General features: G+C 38.5%; 1 protein-coding gene across 2 annotated transcripts in view; it reads right to left on the reverse strand.

Moving 5' to 3' along the window:
- Positions 1-2,164: 2,164 nt before the first annotated feature.
- Positions 2,165-25,858, reverse strand: part of ear (ENL/AF9-related) — a 213,408-nt gene continuing 189,714 nt past the window's right edge. For both annotated transcript variants that reach the window (XM_067138008.2, XM_067138007.2), the window contains exons 4-5: positions 5,563-5,730; positions 2,165-5,480 (exon numbers count right to left, since the gene is read on the reverse strand). In XM_067138008.2, coding sequence (XP_066994109.2) covers positions 3,618-5,480; positions 5,563-5,730 — 2,031 coding nt within the window. In that variant the 3' untranslated portion in view covers positions 2,165-3,617. The remainder of the gene's footprint in view (positions 5,481-5,562; positions 5,731-25,858) is intronic.

A 25,858-nucleotide genomic window follows, 5' to 3' on the forward strand; every position in this document is an offset into this window, starting at 1 on the left:
CTATATAGGCTTGGTGTTGACCTAATGGGGATAAAATGAATGGCGAAGACGTCATAAACACCCAGTCCCCAAGCCAGGGGAATTAAGAGTATGAGGGGTTTGATTCTGGAAACTGAACTGGGGCCATCGGACCAAAGACAAACGTTCTATCCATTTAACCACAAAGCCGGACTTTCATTTGCTAAACCTTAGGCTACCACATCCACTGATCAGGGGTTGAGCATTGGCAGTAGCAGAGGCCGGGGCAGTAGCCTGTAAAGCAACCTTGACAACACAGCAGGCTTCTCCGTTGGCTACTGGCTGCAGCTCAAAACACTGATGACTTGGCGTTCACTAAACCAATCATCGAAAAGAGGTAACCTACGTCTAGTGGTAGCCCAGGTCTTAATCCCAGCATACGCCACTGGTAAAATGGTTTATCATTAGCCTATGCCTTTAATTAGCTCTGTATATTCAAGTACGTAGCGATTTCTGGATTGATGGCGTGGGGCTACGGGACGTAAGGAGGGTGCGATAGGCGAGGGCTATGCGGAGCAGGGAAAACAGCCCAGGAATCGCTGGTAACTGGACCAGTAACACGAGTTACATCAAGCAGTCCCGAAATTAGTCGAAGCACTGTCAAAGCGCACGGTTAAAATTTACCAGATGTTGTCGACTCGTTGGCTGACCGGACAGCGTACTGGCCTTCGGTTCCGAGGGTCCCGGGTTCGATTCCCGGCCGGGTCGGGGATTTCAACCTTAATTGGTTAATTCCAATGGCACGGGGGCTGGGTGTATGTGTTGTCTTCATCCTCATCACGATGCGCAGGTCGCCTAGGGGAGTCAAATAGAAAGACCTGCACCTGGCGAGCCGAACCCTTCCTGGGATATCCCGGCACTAAAAGCCATACGACACTTCATTTCATTTGCCAGATGTTTTGAAAGAATTTTAATTTCACAAGTTTGTGGTTCTGATGTAATTAACCGCAATGAATCAGAATCTTTTGGTAACTAATTATTTTATAGCATCAATAGGCGAACGTAGCCTAAGTTAAATGAAACTTTCAATTAGTAATACATGTTTTATGAAAAGGGCAAAATATGTCAAGACATAAATCACAGCAGTCTATCAAATACGTTCTTGAAGCAATTATTCCTATGCAAGTAACGCCTTTAAAATCAGAAGAAAGTGGATCAGCTGAAAGTAATTACAACTTATATAATCTCTGCCAGTCCTTATTGTTTTAATAACTTCTTCGAGCTACAGCCGTATGCCTTAAAAAAGAAAGTCGGTGCGACGTAAAGCCACTAGCAAAAAAGAAGGAAAGTCTCGTTACTAATCAAGCAGTGGCACTATTTTACATCGATGTAAACATCAAGTAACAATAACTTTGGACACATTATTTTCCAAAGCAGTGAACCTCCGGACGCTTTTTCCACGCGCCGCCACTGCCTATGACTGAATCAAATGGGGGCAGTGGAGCTAGATAACAGACCCTACATATAGGGGGGGATGAATGCTGATGAATAGAGAAAAACAATCTAGCTTGAAGTACTTGCATAATGTCCTCCATGTCCTCATATGTGCTAATATTACAGACTGAGTGCCATGGATATGATAAATGAAAGAATATTGTAATATCCATTAATGGAAGTAGAGTAAACAAGAGAGAGAGGGAGAGAGAAAGAGAGAAAGGTTAAGGAGATTCTAGAAATTCATGTAACATGGAATTACTTTTAAGATGTGACAAGTCCAGGTATAATGAAGCCACATATATTATTCAAATATGTTCAAAGTTGTGAGGAAAATCAAAGTGAAGTGTGGATAGAAATTATATGTAAAACTTTAAAGGGTTCCATGGAGAATGCTGACCTCATGATGGTTTATCCAATTAATGAAATGCTATTAGTAAATACAGAAATCAAGAGTAGCTACACAGCAAATAATGCCAGTGCAAAATTGCAATACCTTAAGATTCCTTTCTTTTTAAACAATAATTTTCATTTCTATTTATTACTAATCAATTCAATATAAAAGTGCTGCTTTCTTGGAAACCAAACTTTTGCACTGACACAGTGTATACCTTAAATTGGAAAAGGAATGACGTCATGATATATCACTCAGTAAGCATACAATACACGTAAGTATAACAATTTTATGCAAAAAATTCAACATAATCTCTACTTTGGCAAAGCAAATCAACTCTGCCCTCTAATAAACAGAAAAAAATATTGTTTTTTAAACAATAATACGAGTAAAGAACAATATTACATCTCATTTTCTCTGATAATTATATTTCTTTCTGCACCCATTTTCTTCATAATTTGTAAACAGCAACATCGTTAGATTTACAACTCAAGTCTTTGAATCATCATATATACTGCAGTACATACATACATACATAAACAAAATGAAATAAGTACAAAATCCCACATAGGTACAATCTGAAATCTATTCTGAATGTTTACAAGGGCAATATCCTTTAAATGAAAATTAATGACATACTGGTAACAAAGCAATCTGGACATTCATTTTCAGCGAATGTAATTGTGAACATAACCATGGTTTTGAAATGTCTTCAGCTGAGTAACTTACGACAGAAGAACCTTAGAACAATCAGACAACCCAAAAAGTTGAACATTTTAATGGTACACAGAGTAAAAGTGTAAATATTTTTTCTAACAAAACAAAGATGTATTAGTATAGACTGGAAAACTCTCTAGAACATATACTTTAGATTAAGTTACAAGAACTAAAGGTAAGCATATTATTTACTATGACTGTTTCTGGTTAAGTCAAAATGGGAATCCAAATTAAATAATGTACTTCAGCTGTAAAATAGATATTTAAAGAAAACATATCAGGGTGTAAATCTCATCTATGCACAGCAAAGCATGACTTTTTAAATAAGGTAATAATACATATTTTACAAAGTGAACTCAAAGAACTGCGATTCTATGATGGTAAACAACAGTTTTGTATTAAAAGTTCCCGTTCCAACATTTCACATCATCTTAAAAGTATACACTAAAATCCAGATGAAATACACTGCATAATTTCTCACTATTTAGAAACAAACTGAGCAAACTGAGGGTGATAATTAATTCCAGGACCCAAATCATAATTTAAACCTGACTAAACAGAATAACAATTCACCTATAACAGACACATAGTTTTAACATGTATAAATAGCATATAAATGTGTGTATATCACATTTTGTTGTACTGGTGTGTAAAGAATACAGTAAATTCCAGTTTAAGAGATCAGTCCCTAGGATAACTACAACTGTGCTTTCCTGTGTACAAAATGTTATTGCGAGATCCATTCAAATAGAACTGACAAGATAAAAATTCAGAAACAATTACAACAATATTAAATAATACAATATCAATCATAACGCTTAAATAACATAAATTTACAAAAGTTCTTCACATGACAAGAGACATCAGCATTCAAATAATCAACCCTAGGATTGTACTCCTTCAACTATATATATGCAACTTTGTAAAAATTAAGGCCAATTCTTGCTGCATGGATCAAATAAATAATTATAAAGTATGTCAAGAGAATATTATACTCCACAGCATAATAAAGGCCAATTCAAAATGTACACTGGATATCATCAGAGTTCTGATGTCAAGAAGGAGTGAAGAAGGCTTGTAACCTTTGAACAGTGCTCCTGTCTAAAGCACATAAATCAAAGTCAAAAGTCTTCTTGGTAATTTCATACTGTCCAGTTTCAGCAATGACTTGCACCACACGTTGAAGTTCTGCATTGTCCTCCAAAGTCATAATCTTATGTTGCAGCTCCTTCAGCTGAGAAACATATTCTTCTGTTAGCTGAGCAGCTGGTGTTGACTTGACTTCTGGTTCAACACTCTCACCCATAACTGCATCCTGTTCCGCAGGTTCAGGATCCAGTCTTGCCAACTTCCGTGCAGCCTCTTCATTATTCCTACCACTTTCCACCACTTCCTCTTTACCACTACTTTTCCGTTTCCTCTTTCTGCCAACATCTTTTTCTGCTTTAGAAGAATCTTTTTCTACATCTCGCCCACTTATTTCCTTATCTCTGCTCTTTTTTGATGAGCTTTTTTCTTTCAAGGGCTTACTGCTGCTCTTATTTGGACTCTCTCTCTCTTGATTGGAAATTTCACTTGTCTTTGATTTTACAGTCTCGATTTTGTTATTCACTTTACTATTATTTCCTACCAACAATGCAACAGTTTCTGTTGGAGTGGTGGTTTTGGTTTCACTAATCTCTGAAGATGACTTTGATGGCTTTAATTTAGCTGGAGGGAGGTCATGCTCATCATCAGATGCAGGGGAGAAAGAATCACTACTTTCATTATCTGATACTTTGGAAAGAAGCACATCCAAAGGATGTTTTGAAGGTTTTTCTTTAGCAGGTTTATCAGGTGAAGATGACGGCTTTATAGGCGAGACTACTGGACAAACTGGAATTGGTGATGGGCTATGGGCTGATGGTTTCTTTACGTCACTGGTACTCTCTCCCAAATTACGATTAGATTCTATTCCTAGTCCATTTTTCTCCCTGTCCTTTATTTCACTACTTTTATTTTCTGAACTCTTCTTTAAACTCTTATCTCGTTCTTTCTCTTTCTCTCTTTCTTTATCCCTATCCCTACTACTTTTATCTTTCTTCTTGTGCTTATGCCTCTGCTTCTCTTTATCTCCATCACTGTGTTTTGTTTTGTCTTTCTCCTTCTCCCTAGTTTTATCTGCATCTTTTATAGCATCCTTTTCAATCTTTTTTAATGAATCTTTCTCTTTAGAGTCTTTGGAAGACTTTTCATTCTTTAATTTATCAATCACTTTACTTTCATGTTCCTTTTCATGTTCTTTGTGTTTATCTTTCTTTGGTTTCTCATCCCTATTTTTCTTATCTTTCTTCTTCTTTTCGCCCTTACTTGAATCTCCCAATTTCTTCACTTCTTCATTTGCTGACTTTTTTGCTTCGTCCTTAGATGATGATTTAGATGCTGATGAGTGACTTGAATGCTTTGGTGATGACGATGGGCACTTAACTGAAGTAGGAATATGTTTTGGAGGTGTAGGGGGTCGTTTAGGGGGGGTAGATGGCCGTTTAGGTGGAGTGGTAGGAGGTTTAACGGGAGGAGTTGGAGGGCGTTTAGGCGGTGTGGAGGGACGTTTTGGTGAGGTCGAGGGTCGTTTAGAAGTTTTCTCCTTACTTTTATCACGTTCCTTGCTTTTCTCCTTCCTCTCCTCTTTTGTACTACTACGTTCTGTTGAGTCTTTACTCTCCTTTTGTGAGGCATGCTTTGAAGATTTACTAACACTAGCCTGCTTTTCACCACTAGATTTGTCCACAGACTTACTAATTTTTGGCACTGGAGAAACCTTGGGTGAATGTGACGACTTTTTAGGGTCAGGAGACACTTTTGTTGTTTTAATGGGAGTGCCAAACAAATTAGTAAAGGAGCTGCTTACTCTCGGTTCCTCTGCTTTGTAGTGTTCCTGAAAGATAAACAAATAATTACAGGAAATAAAACATCAATGGATACTAATAACATGTAGATATTGCTATCACATATGTTACCTTAACTTTATGCTTCTTAGAAGAGTCACCTCCCAACTTAGGCTTCCCAACAAGAGCAGGTACTGAGTGTTTATGTACAGATGTATCATCACCTTGTGTAATGGTGATGGAAGGTTTATCATTTGATTGTGAGATGTGAAGACTGGAATCACTGCCAACCACACCAACCTAGAAGCAAAAAATTAAAAATTTTCACACATATTCACCATGGTTCAGGGTGGTTACTGTAGTCATGTCCTAGTTCAAGAACCATGGGCAACAGCTGATTGGTCTAGTAAGTGGCCCTGAGAGTCGGGACACCAGTTGCTATGGAATGGGACTAGGCATCTCGGACATATTCTGAGTCGTGACCCTCTTTGTGCTCATATGACTAGGACTATACAATCCACCAGTGGTCCCTAACCCGTTAGAAGAGAGATCCTCACTTGGACTATGTGCAAGTAGGGTAACATCCTGCTTCATGAATTTACCAAGCTCAGAACGTTTTAAGCAAGCCTCAGATCTATGGGAGTAACGGAGTCCCACTCCCATCTGACAGACGAGGGACTGCTTGGAAACAACTTGGCAAACAAAATGGAATTCAATGGGGAACTATCAATATTAATGGGGCTTATGGAAGAAAGAAAGTAAAACTGGCTGAGTCAGCAAAGAGGATGCAACCGGATGTACTAGAAGTAAGTGATATTCGGGTAAGGGGAGATAACAAGGAAGAGAGAAGAGATCATAAAGCGTACTTGACGGGTGTTAAAAAGGGAAGGGCAGAGTATGGGGTAGAACTGTTCATCAGGCTAATAGGAATGGGAAGTGTTTGCAGGACTTCTGTGCTAGTATGGGTTTAGCAGTTACTAATACATTCTTCAAGCATACCTCTGTGCTAGTATGGGTTTAGCAATTACAAATACATTCTTCAAGCATAAGGCTATTCACTGCTACACATGGGAGGCTAGGGGTACCAGATCCATAATAGACTACATTTTATGCGACTTTGAATTCAGGAAGTCTGTTGGGAATGTATGGATTTTCTGGAGATTTTTCGAATATACAGACCACTATCTCATCTGTAGTGAGCTAAGTATCTCTAGGCCCAGGAAAGAGAAAGTGAAATCTGTCTGCAAACTAATAAGGGTAGGAAATCTCCAGGACAAGGAAATTAGACAGAAGTACATGGATATGATTAGTGAGAAGTTTCGAACAGTAGACAGTAAGCAAGTTCAGGATATAGAAAGAGAATGGGTGGCATACAGGAATGCTGTAGTAGAAACAGCAAGGGAATGCCTAGGAACGACTGCGTGTAAAGATGGGAAAAGGCGAACATCTTGGTGGAATGATGAAGTGAGAGCAGCTTGTAAACGTAAAATGAAGGCTTATCAGAAATGGCTCCATACAAGGGCTGATGCAGACAGGGAATTGTACGTAGATGAAAGAAACAGAGCAAAACAAATAGTTGTTGAATCCAAAAAGAAGTCATGGGAAGAGTTTGATAATAACCTGGAAAGGCTAGGTCAAGCAGCAGGGAAACCTTTCTGGACATTAATAAAAAATCTCAGGAAGGGAGTAAAAAAAGGAAATGAACAGTGTTTTGGGTAATTCAGGTGAACTCATAATAGATCCCAGGGAATCACTGAAGAGGTGGAGGGAATATTTTGAACATCTTCTCAACGTAAAAGGAAATCTTCCCGGTGGTGTTGCAAACAGCCAAGCTCATGGGGAAGAGGAATATGATGTTGATGAAATTACGTTTGAGGAAGTGGAACGAATGGTAAATAAACTCCATTGTCATAAAGCAGCAGAAATAGATGAAATTAGACCTGAAATGGTGAAGTACAGGGGAAAGGCAGGGATGAAATGGCTTCATAGAGTAGTAAGATTAGCATGGAGTGTTGGTAAGGTACTTTCAGATTGGACAAAAGCAGCAATTGCACCTATCTATAAGCAAAGGAACAGGAAGGATTGCAACAACTATCGAGGTATCTCATTAATTGGTATACGATGCAAAGTATTCTCTGGCATCTTGGAAGGGAGGGTGCGATCTGTGGTTGAGAAGTTGGATGAAAATCAGTGTGGTTTCAGACCACAGAGGAGTTGTCAGGTTCAGATTTTCAGTATGCGCCAGGTAATTGAAAAATGTTACGAGAGAAATAGACAGTTGTGTTTATATTTTGTAGATCTAGAAAAAGCCTATGACAGGGTACCGAGGGAAAGGATGTTCGCCATACTGGGGGCTATGGAATTAAGGGTAGATTGCCAAAATCAATCAAAGGCATTTATGTTGACAATTGGGCTGCAGTGAGAATTGATGGTAGAATGAATTGCTGGTTCAGGGTACTTACAGGGGTTTGAAAAGGCTGTAATTTTTCACCTTTGTTGTTCGTAGTTTACATGGATGATCTGCTGAAAAGTATAAAGTGGCAGGGAGGGATTCAGGCAGGTGGAAATGTAGTAAGCAGTCTGGCCTATGCTGACGACTTGGTCTTAATGGCAGACTGTGCCGAAAGCCTGCAGTCTAATATCTTGGAACTTGAAAATAGGTGCAATGAGTATAGTATGAAAATTAGCCTTTCGAAGACTAAATTGATGTCAGTAGGTAAGAAATTCAACAGAACTGAATGTCAGATTGGTGATACAAAGCTGGAACAGGCAGATAATTTCAAGTATTTAGGTTGTGTGTTCTCCCAAGATGGTAATATAGTGAGATTGAATCGAGGTGTAGTAAAGCTAATGCAGCGAGTTCGCAGTTGCAATCAACAGTATTCTGTAACAAGAAAGTCAGCTCCTGGACAAAACTATCTTTACATCGGTCCGTTTTCAGACCAACTTTGCTTTACGGGAGCGAAAGCTGGGTGGACTCAGGATATCTTATACATGTTACAAGTAACAGACTTGAAAGAAAATTGCATTATGGTCTCTTTAAAGCTTTTTATAAATTTGTTTTATCTTATTTATATGTACATCAAGTGCCTGATTTTATTTCAAAGTTAAGCCCATGGCTGATGATGCCTATATGTAAGGCGAAACATGTACCATTTTAATTAACATGTCAATTTAATCCAAAAAAGACAAGATTTATTGTATTGATTAGCTAAACAAATTAATAAATTAACTTATTGTTATTATTTCAATCAATTATTATCAATATCGATCAAAAATGACATTTATCACTTGTAATAAGTGGTATGTTCTGAGCTGTCAGTGGAGAGATGGCACGGAATGACATTAGTAGACGAATGCATTTGAGTGGCATCTTTAAAAGTAGGAAAGATCACAATATGAAGATAAAGTTGGAATTCAAGAGGACAAATTGGGGCAAATATTCATTTATAGGAAGGGGAGTTAGCAACTGGAATCTTAACAAGGGATATATTCAATAAATTTCCAATTTCTTTGAAATCATTTAAGAAAAGGCTAGGAAAACAACAGATAGGGAATCTGCCACCTGGGTGACTGCCCTAAATGCAGATCAGTATTGACTGATTGATGAGGCACGGCATTCAATAATGTATATATATATATGGGTTTGACATTGAATGGCTTAAAGGATAATTAGTACTACATTATACAAATAAAATCACACATCGTAACATTACAAAATTATGTTTTAAAAAAAAATATATATAACAGTTTTCTAAATTCATTATTATGTTCTATGGCTTGGGGGTCCTTGGACATATATGCAATTTGCTGAGAGGGCCTCAGACACAAAAAGTTCGGGAACTCTACTTTAGAATTATTGTTGTGTGTTTAATTTAAGGTTTTAGTTCTAGATAATTTTGTTTTGCATGGAACTTAGTCCTTTTGGCAGCCCAGATTTTCTGGGAAGTAGCTGATCCTTTCAAATAATAAAATTAAGTGATAACTATGTGTATTTACACGTCGCGCTATAGATATGACGTACATAATTCCAAACTGCCAATGGGACTACATCCAATCGTCTAAGAGAACTCGAAAACTGTACATGAAATACTCTTGACAAACCACGAATGATCACTCAGTTATGTAGACTACAGCGAGGAGACATCATACCAGATGGCGCACGCGTGTGTGCCCTTTAGAATTCCCGTCACGCACATGGCCGGCAATGGACCGGCATGTAGCCTTGAAGTCCTGGGGCCTGTTTCATAAAGCTACAAGTCTACAAGTTACAACTAATTTTTCATACAAGTTGTTGGAAAAAGTTAATTCCTGTTTCATAAAAGCACTTGTAGGTACAAGTGTATTTATACAAGCTACAAGACTTGTCCACTAGTCAAAATTCATGTTGTGTTTCATAAAGAGACTTGTGGAAAATGCCATTTTTCTTACAAGTTGTTTTAGACATGTAAGGTTGAATACAAGTCTGTGTAATTTGTTGTTAAATACTCAATAATCAATTAGTTTTCAAGTTTTGTGTTAATTTTTGAGTGGAAATGGATTTGTTATATAGTAGCAATGACAGTGATGAAGATATAATAGGGGATATTCAAAGATGTAAAAGAACTTTCAGAAGTAGGGTTAACATGGCTTTCACAAGATTTTATGAATAAAATGAAAGATTTAGAATGAGCTCAGTAAAACTGGAGTCATTTCAACAAGATGTAGGTAATCAACTTCAACATAAAACTAACAGAAACTGTGCTCTATCCCCAAAATAACAGTTACTTATAGCATTAGACTGGTTAGGAAATGGAGGACAATATCATCAATAGGTGATATGCATCGTGTATGAAAATCTAGTGTGTGCAGTTGTTAATGCAGTGAATATTGTCAAGTTTCCCCACTTGTTGACTGGCCAGAGGAAATGGGTCACATAGTTCGAGAGTTCCGTGCTATTGCTCGTATGCCTCAACTATGAGGATGTATTGATGGAACACTAATAAACATTAATGCTCCTATAAATGAGACCAACTTTACTGATAGGCATGGGGAACCATTCCATAATTGCATGGTAGTGTGTGGACCAAATCTTAAAGTTTTACTATGCAAGTGCTGACTGGCCTGGAAGTGTGCACGATGCACGCGTACTAAGAAACAGCACGCCTTCTCAACACTTTGATGCCGGTTGGCATCCATTTCCAAGAGCTAATCTTCTTGGTGATTCAGGGTACCCACTGAAAGAATGGCTTGTTAAACCTGTCTTGGATAATATAAATGACCCTGCAGTTATGTGTTTTAATAAGCTCATAAGTCAACAACACATACAATTGAAAATAAAATTGGGATCTAGAAAGAGAAATTTCCCTGTCTCATTCATCTTAGATTTAATCCTACTTTTGCAACTAATATTTTTATTTGTTGTATTACACCTTGTAATATTTCAAGAGAAAAGATCAGAATGTGATGAACATAGAACCTGTTGAAAATGGAAACGATGAACTAAATTTTGACCATGTACCTCTTCCAGCAGCATATAGGTGCCTACTGCAACTCATTAATCCTTTTGCTTGACATTAAGGCTTACCTAAAATATTAAGTGAAATAATGTCTTATAAAGGTAAAAATATACTGTATAATGAAATAATGTCATATAAAAGGCAGTTATTTACACAGACAAACTCCTTTAACATTTAATATACAGGAGAAAATAATGAAATATAAATGCAAAATCATACATTAGCTTCTTCAGCCACTTAATTTGTTAAAATATAATATACCCCCCCGCCCCTCTTTTACATTCTCATCACACTTTGTAAGGTCCTTTGTGTATTGAGACTTGGATAGGCCCAAGTCTCTCTCAAGTTTCAAAACTTCCAGTTTTGATTCATAGATTTTTATTTCTGACAGTTCATTCTGAAGGGCTATCATCTTTCTCCTCACAATTTCCAGATAATCTGTGGCGTGAGGTGAAGCCTCAGAGGAAATTCTCTTGCAGAGATAAGGCAATATTATGGATATTTATCTAGTCTGTAACTTTGTCTTCTTTCGTGATTGAAGTAGAGAAAGCTCCAAACAAAATTTCCTTCGCTTCCTCATTTTATTGAGGACAAAATTTTTATTTGCAACTTGTTGCTGTTTAGGATTACTCATGTTTGACTCCACTTGGCTATCTCACAGAAATCAGTTGACTTGTAAGACTTGTAGTGAAATGTACCAACCTTACCATTTTAGAAATTTTGTTTATGAAACAAAAATTTCCTACAAGTGTAGGAACATCCACTTGTAAATACAACTTGTACGCTTGTAGACTTGTAGCTTTATGAAACAGGCCCCTGGTGAGCGCTTTGGCCAATCTGAATGCAACATTTTCCTTTAATAATTTAAAAATATACAGCAAGGAACTTTATGCTTTTAAAGAGACACTGCAAATCTACAGGCCTAAAGCTTTCGTCAGAATGCATTACTATATCAATTAGTTCAAACATTCTCTCAAACTCGCGGTAACAAAAATCAGCCTAGTGTTTTAGATATAAAAATTCTTTCTTGCCATGACAGAAGGATTTTATATTTAGGCTGTGCCTTGGGGGCAGACAGGGGGACCCTACAATTCAGTAGGGCTGCTTGAAATACCCAATACAACCCACGGACCAACAGGCAGCCCAGTTCCTGGAGGCTTTAAAATACTGGGACACACTCTCTCCAGGGGTCACAAATATGGAGAGCCCAAGACCAGGGTATGGGTGAAGACCTCAACAGCATCAGTGGCAGAGAAGGTGGACTTTTGTACGGTATCAGTGACGGAAGAGGGAAACTTGTAGCGTCTGTACTCCAGAGGAGCAAGCTAGAATAACACCTGGCAGTAGGTATAAAATGCCTTTGGGAGTAGCGACCCCATTGTAATAATAGCCTATATATGATATGGTACTAGTAAATCAACCTTGGAAAAGGTTAGGGTGTCCCCTGCAGGCGAAGTGTAGTTCTCAGGGTATGGGGGAACTGTGAGAAATTGGTGACCAGTAACCAACATTAAGATAGGAATAGTAAATCTTAGGACCCTGACAGGAAAGGCGGAGGAAGTAGTAGATTTCATGGAGAAGGAGAAGGTGGAAATGATGGGGCTGAGAGAAGGTAAATGGAAAAGTAACGGAAGAAAGAAATTGAGGAAAGGATACACATTATACTGGAGTGTTGGCCAAGAGGCAATAAACAGAGTGGGACTAATCATTTCGAAGCAAATGGAGGAGTATGTTGAAGTGATAGAATGTGTGACAGAATAATGAAGATTAGACTGAAGATGAAGAATGAAATGATGGACTTCATACAAGTGTATGCACCACAGATGGGGAAGAGGGAAGAAGATATTGAAGTAGAAAGAGAAATTTCAGGTGTGGAAGTGGTTATTATGGGAGATCTGAATGCACAGGTCAGAAACGAGAGACAAGGAAAGGAAGAAATAATACTAGACCAAATGGACATGGGAAAAAGAATCATGAAGGAGAGGAACTAGTGAAAGGAATGGACTTATAGTGGGAAATGCACGATTTTGAAAGAAAAACAGTAGGAAAATTATGAGATATAGGTGGGGTGACAGAAAAACAAAATTAATTGACTACTTTTTGGTAGAAAGGACAAATCGTAGGAAGTTAATGGATGTGACAGCTTTACCAGGAGAAGCAATTGATGGGGACCGTAGAGTTGTGGTGGCAAAATTACGGTTGGGAAAAATGGAAAAACTAAAAGAGATAAGAGAAAATAAAATAAAAGTATGGAAACTGAAAGACAAAAATGTACAGGAAGATTTTCAGGAGAGATTGAAGCAACAAATCCCAGTTACTGAAGTGGTAAATGTAGAAGAGGAGTGCGCCAATTTTAAAAAGACATTTGTTAGTGCAGCGGAGAGTGCTTGTGGCAGGACATCTACAAGAGTAAAAGAAAAGGAGACACCGTGGTGGAATGAGGAAGTGAGGAAAGTGAAGAAAGAAAAGAAGACAGCCTGGCAAGAATGGAACAGAGATCAAACAGAAGAAAGCAAAAGGAAGTATCTCAACAGCAAACGGAGATGTAAGAAGGTGGTAGGAAAAGAAAAGAAGAAGAGTTGGGAAGAATTTACACAAAAAATGGAAGTGGATGTAAGTGGCAGTAAAAGGATGCTGTATGGACTTATAAGAAGTAAAAGGACAGAAATAGTTATCACAAAGCTAGTGAAAAAGGAAGATGGGGAATTGTTAACACACCAAGGAGAGATAAAGAGAAGATGGAAGGAGTATTTTGATAAGCTATTGAATGTGAACAACTGTACAGGGGAGATAAAAGTAATACAGTGTGAGGACTTAACAACAGAGGATGATGTAACAGTACTGGAGGTGGAGTTAGCGGTACAAAACATGAAGATAGGAAAAGCAACAGGGATGGATGAAATCAGAGTGGAAATGCCAAAGACTGTTGGTATGCAATGGTACCAACTACTAAAATGTATGTGGAACAACAAATGTGTAGCAGAAGACTGGAAAAAAGGGATAATAATACCAGTGTTTAAGGGGCAAGAAAGTTTGTGGTAACTATAGAGGAATCACACTTATATCGCGGGCAGTTAAAATACTGGAAAGGATATTAGAAAGAATGAGAAGAAAGATTGAAGGAGAGTTACAAAAGGAACAATAGGGCTTCAGGAGTGGAAGATCTACAGTGGACCCAATCTTTAGCATGAGACAGTTGATGGAAAAGAACTGGGAATATGGAAAGGATCTGGTCATGACTTTCATAGATATAGAAAAGGCATATGATAGTGTCCCCGGAAAGAAGGCTTGGGAAACCATGGTTAAAAAGAGACTCGGAAGAGAAACGTTAGAAATGGTGTTAGCAGGGTACTGATCCCAGTTGGAGAGACAGAATGGTTTAGGAATAAGACTGGACTATGGTCATAGATAAAACTGTAAAGGAAACAAAGGAAGCCTATGGAGATACGAGATGAACATACTGCTATTTGCAGATGATGATATGATCTGGGGAAAGAACAGCAAAGAAGTGCAACAACAACTAGATGTACTGAACAAAAAATGGAGAAATATGGTATGAAAATCAGTACAGACGGTGATTTCAAGAGGGGAAAGGCAAGGAAAGGGCACTGTGAAAATTGAAAGTGAGAGTCTGGAAATTGTGGACAGCTTTAAATGCCTAGGAAGAGAATTAAAGCAAAATGCTAGGGTGGACATGGAGACTAGCAGGAGGGTACAGCAGGGTAAGTAATGCATTCCACCAAAGTGTACAAAAACTTGTTTGGAGCAAAGAAAGTAAAGTAAAGAGATAATGTACAAAATGTACTATGTACCCATACTGACTTATGCAGCTAAGACTTGGACTTTGACTAGCAGGCAAGAGAGTAGAATTCAAGCCAGTGAGATGAAATTCCTAAGAAGTATGATAGGAAAGACAAGGAAAGACAGAGTGAGAAATGAAGATGTTAGGAAGGAAGTTGGGACAGGAGCTAAATGAGAGAATTGAAAAGAATAAACTAAGGTGGTTTGGATATGTAAAGAGGATGGAGGAGAATAGAATTCCAAGACAGATACTGGAGGCAAAGTGCGAGGGCCAGAGAGCAAGAGCAAGACCTAGAACAAGGTGGATTGAATCAATGAAGAGTGGCATAAGAAGACAAAATTTAGACTGGGACAAGATCGTGGAAGAGGAATGGTGGAAGGAAAGAGGAAGATGGAGAAGTGGCATAAATACGCCAACACAGCAGGAGTTGGATAAGGGGAAATGATGATGATGATGCTAATTTAGGCTGTTCCTGACTGCTGTCCCAATTTTTATCACTGTGTAGATCATTTGTCAAACATGATCGATTGCGGAGTTCACGCCATCACTTTTGCTACATCCACCATCTTCAGCAGAAATCCATTGAGAGAACATGACATCCATGAAGGCACGAGATCTCACCTAAAAGGAATTTTCGATCGTCAAAGGTTATATGCATTTGCGCACTGCCTCTACATGAGCATAAGGCAGTAGTGATCTGCGAGACACTGATGTTTTAAGCGGACAGTGTATGTCAACATGAGTGGATTTAAGGATGTAACAGAGTGGCAAAAAGGGGCAATCATGTTTTGGCCATGCCTATGGCCATACGGTGCGTGAAGTTGTTGAATTTGTTGGGGTTTCGCAACAGATTGTTTAACATTCCTACAAACAGTGGTTTACTGTGCGTGACCACGAAACAAGACATTAGAATTGTGGTTGGAAGATTCTGACAGAGAGACTAGAGACGCGTTTCATGGCATGTGAAGCAAACTCGCTTCCAAGCTGGACAGGAATTGCTGCAGTTAGTGGATGAAGGTCCATCCCAACCTGTTAGTAAGAGAATACTGCAATGGGAACTGCATGCAATGAACATTTGGAGTCGGTCACCTCGCAAGAGGCCATTGATCACACAGGCGCATAAAGCTGTGCTGCTTCAATGAGCTAGAAATCATCGAACATAGACAGAAGCTGACTGGCGGAACGTGATGTGTTCTGACGAATCATGTTTTTGCCTATATTCCAATGATGCACATAGTCAACTGCACCGAAGGCCAAATGAAGCATTTCATCCTGGATGTGTGCAAGGTCAGGTTCAAGCTGCAGGTGAGTCTGTGATGTTTTGGGGGTGACATTTTGTATCATAGATTGGACTAGCTCACTGAGGTGACCACTAACATGAACCAACATGTTTATTTAAACATTCTGGATGATCAGGTGTTGCCTTTCAGTCAACATCTGCATGATGAGTATGCTACTGATACCCCAATTTTTCAAGATGACAACAGAAAAGTTCATCGGGCTGGATGCATATGTGACTAGTTTTATGAACACTCCCCCACCCTATTACATCTCTATGGTGTGAAAAGTCATCTGACTTGAACACCATTCAAAATCTGTGCGACATGTTGGAACAGCGAGTAAAATGCTGACATCAGCATCCCCGTAATTTGGTGGAATTGCACAATCAAATCCTCAGCGAGTGGCTTAACCTAGATGCAACGTACCTGCACAACTTGTGGACTCACTCACTAACCGAAACCAGGCAGTTATCGAGTCCAGAGGCAGAGTTACACGGTATTAACACTAGAACCGCCGGTGCGGTCATTTTGACCGCTACTGAAATTATTATATTTTCGTTCTCGGCACCCATGGTTACTCATTATCATCATTTTACCTCTGTTACTGTATACTGCTTTATGAGTTTCAGTATTTAATTAGCAATAATTTTTTGTTAATACTTCTTTTGCTAGTGGCTTTACGTCGCACCGACACAGATAGGTCTTATGGCAATGATGTGATAGGTAAGGCCTAGGAGTTGGAAGGAAGCGGCCGTGGCCATAATTAAGGTACAGCCCCAGCATTTGCCTGGTGTGAAAATAAGAAACCGCGGAAAACCATCTTCAGAGCTATCGACAGTCGGATTCGAACCCACTATCTCCCGGATGCAAGCTCACAGCAGCGCGCCCCTAACTGCATGGCCTACTCGCCCGGTAATTAGCAATAAAAAGACGTCACGCGCTCGTTACACTGTCATCATAAACATGCCGCTTTGAATATGGAGTAAGTCCTGGATTTTCTTTCATGGAGGTATGGCAAACAATCTAACCACAGGTGTCATCTTCCCAGTCTGCTACATTCCACTCCCTGATGCCATCAGTACCTAATGGCGCATTATCTGGCCATGGGAGGCTTTTACCTTGGTTGTCGCGTCCTCTATGATACCATGCTTTACGGGTTACTGTTTCTATGGCTGTAATAGAATAATTGAAAACTCGTCAGTACTCAGCCTATATGATGGATCATTGTAATTGTAATATGGTATAAATCAAGGAATTTCACCAAACTTGTCATGCTGATACAGTAGTTATGACACTAATATCAACTTACCTTCAGCCTGAACAATTCGGTTTTCACCGTGATCTGAATGACTGCTTTTCGAGTTAACACTTGACTGATAGTAATCTTCGTATGCATTTTCTCTTTTTAGGTCCTTTATATCTAGGCCACATTCTTTTGCTATTTCCTTCACATCGCACCAACACAGAAGGTCTTATGGCGACGATAGGACAGGAAAGGCCTAGGAGTGGGAAGGAAGCGGTCGTGGCCTTAATTAAGGTACAGCCCCAGTATTTGCTGGTGTGAAAATGGGAAACCACGGAAAACCATCATCAGAGCTGCCGACAGTGGGGTTCGAACCCACTATCTCCCAGATGCAACTCACAGTGCGTGACCCTAACCGCACGGCCAACTCGCCCGGTAGGCCGCATTCTACATCAGACATATCTTCAGGAATGTCATACAATAGACTGAGCAACAGATAGTTTATGAGACATGTTTACTGTCCTGTAACAAGCTGACGAATGATAACACTACCGGAGACGCAGCGGAAATTTAACTCGTACAATTCGTAATATAATCAGAGTTCCATTGTTGTGTTTTTGAACATTACCGTTGTTGATAGGATAATTATAAGTAGATGATTATATCTCAACGAGAGGTATGTGTTATTACACATTTTATTATGATAATTAATACAGCGGTCATTTTGACCGCTCCGGCGGTAGTAGGTATACCCGTTACTAACGCCCCATCCATCGATGCAAAATTAATTCTACTTAATATGGATTTTCCTGACCACTAATCAGGAAAAGTCGCTGCAGCTCAATGTCGTACAATAAAAACTGTAGTCAAAATTCAGTTTGGAAAATGTGTAAATAAGTCTGCCTACCAGGCAAAAAGAAAAGCCTATGTTTATAAGAGCTTACGTATTAAAATAGGGAAGTTGAGCAAGGATATTAACTTTATTAAAAAGATAATGTATTGAATAGGTGGAACCTTTAGTTTTACCAAGCATTATACAATCTTGAGTCAATACGTACAAAAAATGAAGTTTTTAATACTAAAAAAAAATGTGTAGCGGTCATTTTGATCGCTCCAGTGGTTCTAGTGTTAAATGACGCTTGTAATGATTTCTCCAGGGGTGACTAATTTTTTGTCCGGTGAGCTTACCATGGTCTTAATTAAGATACAGCCTTAAGTGCCTACCACACCAACCAAAGAAGCAAAAAGTTAACATGTTTCACATATACTTACTTTAAAAGATGCATTCATTACGATCTTTTCAAATCTCAGCACATTATAAAAATATATATTGCTATCACATGTTACCTTAACCTTGAGCTTCTCAGAAGCATCACCATCCAACTTAGGCTTTCCAAAAAGAGCAAGTATTGAGCACTTAGTTCTCATTTTCATCTTGAAAATAATCTATATGAAGATGTGGCATTATTAGTCTTAAGAGGCTCAGAGGATTGAAGCGCTGGTCTTCTGACCCCAACTTCGCAGGTTTGATCCTGACTCAGTCCAGTGGTATTTGAAGGTGCTCAAATACGTCAGCTTTGTGTCGGTAGATTTACTGGCACGTAAAGGAATTCCTATGCGAATAAATTCCAGTACCTCGGCGTCTCCGAACAATGTAAAAGTAGTTAGTAGGATGTAAAGCAAATATTATTATTATTTTATAAATCATCTTTATAACTAGCAATAAGTGCCTTGGTCAAATTTTAAAAAATCTGTTTAAATGTAAATGTAAATGTAACACACTTTGCATGGTGTATTTTGTCCTGTGTAAATAAATAAATAAATAAATAAATAAATAAATAAATAAATAAATAAATAAATAAATAAATATGATTGCTTAATGTGAAGAGTTAATATAAAAGGAGGGAAGGTGAGTGCTTCTATATCCACAAACATGAAGTATGAATTTTTAAACAATGTTCCAACTTTTCCACTTCTTGTATGGTACCATATGCAGAATGGGAAACCACAGAAAATAGTTTTCAAAGACGCTGTCAGAGGGTTCAAACCCACTATCTCCTAAATGCATGCTAACAGCTAAACACCTCAAATTACTGATGATCATGATGCTTGTTCTTTAAAGGGGCCTAACATCGAGGTCATCGGCCCCTAATGGTACGAAATGAAATAACAAAAAATTCAAATTCATCCACTGACCAAAATAAAATAAAAAATGTCATGAAGAATGAATGGATGGACATGAACCCTACACAAAAAACAGTCGATCAGACTCAAAAAGAAGGTAGTTAATTAGAGTATTACTGACCAAGGGACCATTTATAAAGCACAATGATGCTTGATGTCTGAAGGGGTGCTAAATTCACGTCTAAGGCCCCCACAGAATGTCGCGAGTAAAGTAGAACCATGGTATTTGTCATTTTGGGGTATTGATCAAAAGTACCGAAGACTCACCTTTGTCCACACAAGATGGTACTGCTCACAAGTATTGCAATTCGTACAGGGAACACAGACCTATGGTGTTTCTCACACAATGACGCCACTCATAGCCAACGCAAACCGGTAAGGTTCCTCACCTACGCGTACTAGTCACGGGCGCCGGTATTCCCGTGGTGTTCCTCACATAGTGGGTACCAATCACAGGGCTGACCCACGGTGCCGCTCATATAGCTGTACAACTCACAGGCTACACCCAGACCCGCGGTGTTGCCCACATGAGTACAACGCACGGGTACCGGAATCCACCAGGCCAGGCATTTTACTGCAACTAATCACAAACCTATTTCGTACCAATTTAGTGATACTACTCGCAAGTACATGCAACCCATGGTGTTCCCCGCATGATGGTACGAATCAAGAGTAGTTTCATGGTTCTAATTCAGTCATCCCTTGGTCGCCCCTTGTAGTCACCTCTTACGACAGGCAGGGGATACCGTGGGTGTATTCTACATGCGTGTCCCCCACCCGCAGGGGTGCCTCAAATTACTAATGGCTAGACTAGACTCTAGCTTTCTGGATACAGTCATTTACTGCCTTGTTGCTACATGATGAGGACTGAGTCCTTGGATTAATAACCTCAAGCCTTAAATCCAGATGAATAAATGGAAGAGGAAAGAAGGTGAGAGCATCTATATTCACTAAACAAGTAGTGCGAATTTTTTAAACTTATGTTACAAATTTTCAACTTCAAGAAGGAAAATCCCAGAGTTGTTGTGCCACCAATTACATACTGTAAGCACTGAGAGTAACTCAGTCAGGTCAGAATATATTCTGCTACCATATGCGACAGTAGACGGTATTACCTGTGACTGTCTGGCCAAGGGTCTGGAGGCTGATACCAAACCAGGCAAACTAAGGGAAAACTAATATAGGGTAGCTGCGAGCAGAGGAGTTTTCTCTTAGAAGGTTGGATAACATGGCACCTTTGTGTGGGAAATAACACATAAATTCATCAGCTGCTGCCTTGCAGTGAGGCAGGGGACTGCCACAGGCTAAGGGAGATCACCCTGAAAGAAAATCCTCTAGCACGTTAGGCCTAGCAAGTCAGTACAGGAGTACAATACAGTTGCTTTCAAAACGAAAACGAGCCCCAGAAAGAAAAATATTCTGAATGTCGACAATACTTCAAGTACTCTTGGAACTAATGACATCATGTCTGATGTTCATTCAAGATGCACGAGAAGAACCATCATAAAAACAAGCTTCGGATTGGAACCTTAAATGTTATGACTCTAACAGGAAAATGCAACAAAATCACAGATTTAATGAACCGCAGACATATTCACATCCCACGGCTAAGTGAAACCAAATGGAAAGGTTGCAACACAAGAATGTTAGAGGACGGATATAAATTATACTGGAGTGGTAATCCTGCAGTGGCGAGGAACAGAGTTGGTTTTATACTCCATAAAGACATTGATAGTGTAACAGACATCTCATTCATCAGTGAGAGATTAATCAAAGCTAAAATATGCCTAAATGGAGAAACCCAAACTGTGATCCAAGTTTGTGCTCCCCAGCAGGGCTGTAGTGACGACCAAATAGCAAGCTTCCTAGAAAAACTAGAGGATATCATTGATGAAGAGAACATGATGATCATTGGGGATTTTAATGCTCAGTTAAGAAGTGATAGGTCAGGTTATGAAGGAACTATTGGTCCATACGGATTTGGTAATAGAAATGAGGAGGGTGAACTTCTGCTTTATCTATGTACATGAACATATAATTTAATTGACAAAGGTTTAATCCAACTACTCAATACTATACAATAATTGTAATGCCTATGTATACATTATAATGTATTAGGGGACTAGTTTCAACCCTGTGAGGGGTCATCATCAGCCTAAATAAGGTACACTTTTTATTTGTTGATATCCAGGAACAATATTTTGTTGTAAATTGATAAAATTAATCAAATGAGCAAAATGTATAATGTGATAACATGTATATAAAATGGTGAAATGCATGAAATGTTATGTGAGATAAAATTATATCGTGGTACTGATCAATAGATAGTGAAATGTTCAAGTTTACATATTGCAGTGAGACTATAAATATAGTACCACATCGATTATTTACAATAATGTTTGAAATATTGCACTTTATATATACATTAAAATTGCCTACTGATAAGGTATAAAATGCCGGTCTGAACACGAAGTCCAGATGCTTCTAGTGAATTCTATCGTTCCATTACGTCTTCCATCAAATATTGAATATATGTTATGTACAACATTGGCGCAGAGGGTATCTATCTTGCTAAAAGTCCAGTATTTATGATTCAGAAAATGTATACAGGCTGAATATAGCGACTTCTTATCATACAAAGAATTCTGCATATGATGAGAGGTCTTCACCCAGTTGCACACTACCGGTCAGGTCGATCACATTGCCGTTTAAGGTTCCATTGGTTCCATCTTGGATTGGGAATTTCACCTCTCATCATTAAATGTACTCTTAATTCAATATAGAACCAATAATGAAATTCATAACCTTGGACTATGTACACGAAACCAACTTCTGGTGAAGAACTCGTGGTTTCAGAAACGGGATAGCCACAAGATAACGAGATACAGCTGGGATGGTCAGTATAGATCAGTGATAGACCTTATCGTCACAGATAGGCCAAGTGGAGAAAAAAGTGCATGATGTAAAAGTGATATCTAGTGAGAGCCATGATAGTGACCATAGACTCCTCATTGCAGGCCTAAGAGTCACCAAACCTATTATTAAAGTAAACAAGAAGAAAAAACCACGAATTGAAGACTGGAAATAGAAAGATCTGGAAGTCAAACAGCAGTATCAAGAGGAAATCAGAGCTAAAATACCAATAACAGACACAAAGAAAGGTAATGAAGAATGGAATGATTTTAAGGCAAGTCTGGTTGGTAGGGCAGATAAAATATGTGGAAGAACAAGCAGAAGAGTTAGGGAGAAAAGAACATCTTGGTGGAATGATAAAGTGAAAGAAGCCATAATGAAAAGGAATAAAGTCAAAAAACTTGATGTGGCTAAGCCTGACAGGAGAATCAACAGCGACTGAATAGACAACAATAAATTGGAGGAGATGGTGAAAGAATATAGACACAGGAAGTTGGAAGTCAAGAGAATTGTACGGGAAGAAAAAGAGAAAAGTTGGAAAGAATTTAAAACTAAACTGGAAGAAGACAGTAAAGGGAATATGAAAATGATATATGGAATAGTAAAAAGTAAAAGATCGGATAAAGAAGCTATTACAGCTCTGGAGACAGCAGATGGGAATATAGTTCGCAATATGAAAGATATCAGGGATACAATGGGACAGTACTTTGACAAGCTCCCAAATGGCCCTAAGGAGATCTCTGTTGAGGATGTAGGACAGAAAACAATAGAGGAAGATATCCCAATTACATGGACAGAAATAGAGCAAGCTCTCCATAAGATGAGAAGTGGCAAGTCAGCAGGAGCTGATGAAGTTACAGCTGACATGATTAAGGCTGCTGGTCCACCAGGAATACAGTGGCTGTATAGAGTTCTCAGAACAATATGAAAGGATAACGAAATACCTGAAGATTGGACAAAAGGGATGATATTTCCTATCTAAGCCTATAGACAGGCTGGCGTGGCCAGTTCAGCAGTGCTACGCCCGTCTACAGATTGTGCACGAGAACTTCAATTTCTTTGAGTTTCCCACTTCACTCTCGGGTGCCGATTCGATCTCTGGCATGTTCTGCCATCTGTTGGGCATTATGCAGAACTAACTGATCACGGCTTATAGCTTCAGGAAGTAACTTACAGAGCATTTTGTAGACGTCTGCGGAATTCATCTATGATGTAAACAAACATGGCGGAAAAACAAGCTACAGTTGCTCTTGCAGCGATGTTATTTTGGATCAAAGAATCTTTCAGTTATTAACCACAGCAGAAAGTGATGATGAAGATGATGATTTTACTGAAATGTTAAGCGATTTTGAAAGTGAGAGTGATACAAAGAGTGCTGAAAATATTTTAAGTGAGAAAGAAACAGAGCCTACTTCTAAACAAAACAAGAAAAACTAAGTGAATTCAAAAACTATTTCATCACTATTTTCGTGGCAGACGGATTATTTTTTTCCACCAGACTTTCAAGTAACTGTAACAGACTCTGGGAGCCAAGTAGTGTTTGATGACAACCCCAAAATCATTGATTTTTCTAAAACTTTTGAGCCAGTGGATTTGGTGCAGCTAGTTGAACAAATCAGTATCACAAACAACCAGTGGAAAACATTAACTCTTTACCACATTCCTGGTTTAGAAAGTATTTTAAAATATCAACTTATGTACTTGTACGGCATTACATGTATTAGTTGCCTAGAGATTTTAGGAAATCATTTCATTTTGGGCTTTTTATTATGTATAAATGTGATGTACTCATGGGTACAAAAAGTGTAATTCTGTTTTCTCTCAAAATAATATTGAACATAAGGGTAGGATTTCCCATTTGTTTGCATTTAGATTTATAAAGAACAAATATTTATAAATATTTTAAGCTAATCACCCCACTGATGAGTTAAAAATTGAGGCTTCTACAAATTTTTTCACATAGGAAGGAAAAAACTCAGCAGTGAGGTACCAAACAGTCAAGTGGTAACTCAGCACTTAAAAGGTTAAGAAAGGTGGTAGAAGAAATGTGAAATTACAGAGGCATTACCCTCCTATCACATGGCCTTAAAATTATGGAGAAGATCATTGAAGCCAGAGCAAGGGATATACTAGAGCCTATCTTAGCAGAGGAACAACATGGCTTTAGGGCTGGAAGAAGCACAACAGATCTGATATTTGCTTTGAGGATGTTGAGAGAGAAACACTGGGAAAGAGGAAAAGACCTAATTATTGTGTTTATGGACCTTGAAAAGGTGTATGATAATGTTCCTAGATCAACTATTTGGAAAAGTCTTAGAAAACTTGGTGTATATTAGGAAGATCCAAATGTTATATATTAATTGCAAAAGCTGTGTCAGTATTGGAGATGGTCACTCTGAATGGTTCAATACAACCAAAGGAGTACAACAGGGAAGTGCCTTATCACCTGTTCTATTCATAGCAGTTATGGATACCATTTTAAAGGAACTAAAAAGAAAAAGTAATAGATAACTTGAGGCTCTGGTGTTTGCAGATGATGTGGCAATATGGGATGAAACAGAGGAGGGAGTGCAAAATAATCTGAATGCATGGTGCAAGATGTTTGATGATTATGGAATGAAACTGAACCCATCAAAAACAGTAGCACTGAAAATCAGGAGACATAATACAGAATGCAGCATAAAAATACAGGACCACTAAGTTGAAGTAGTACACCAATTCAGATATTTAGGAAGCGTAATGGCTAGTAATAATAGAGCTGAGATAGAAATAACAAACAAAGTAACCAAAGGCTATAACTTTTACAGTATCATTAGACATCTACTATGGGATGAGAAGGTCCCACAAAGAATAAAAATGATCCTGTACATGTCATATTTCGTTCCCATCCTTACAAATTCTCTGGAAACCTGCACACTAACATCAAAGGATTGTAGTAGGATTCAAGCCTGTGAAACGAAATTTCTTAGAACTGCCCTCCAAAAGACAAGACTTGATCATGGGAAAAATGATGAGATCCAATCTAACCTAGGTCTAAATGAATCGACGGAGGAAAGACTTAGGTCATCTAGACTTAAATGGTTTGGGCATGTTAAATGAATGACTAGCACAAGGTTACCGTATACTTATTTGGAAAAGAGAATAACAGGTAGAAGACTGCTGGGAGACTAAGAAGAAGATGGAAGACGTGGAGAGAAGAGGATGGAATTGTGAATCTGTCATGGACAACAAATTTTTTTTGAATAGGCAACTTTGGAAGACGCTCATTTTCAAACACCCTACCCAGCTCGCTGGAAGGGAAAACCGATGATGATGATGATGATGATGACGAAGCACTGAGAGTGCCTCAGCTAACAGGGAAGGATGGTAATGAGTAAGGCTCAGATAATTATGTCCTTAAATATTTTTTTATTTAACTAAACATATTTTTTATTTTACATATTTATGCCATTTTTATAATCAAATACATATTCTGGCAGATCAATTCATAAGTACATATTTACACATG

The sequence above is a fragment of the Anabrus simplex genome, chromosome 1 (genome assembly GCF_040414725.1).
Source record: "Anabrus simplex isolate iqAnaSimp1 chromosome 1, ASM4041472v1, whole genome shotgun sequence".
Classification (NCBI taxonomy): Eukaryota; Metazoa; Arthropoda; class Insecta; order Orthoptera; family Tettigoniidae; genus Anabrus; species Anabrus simplex.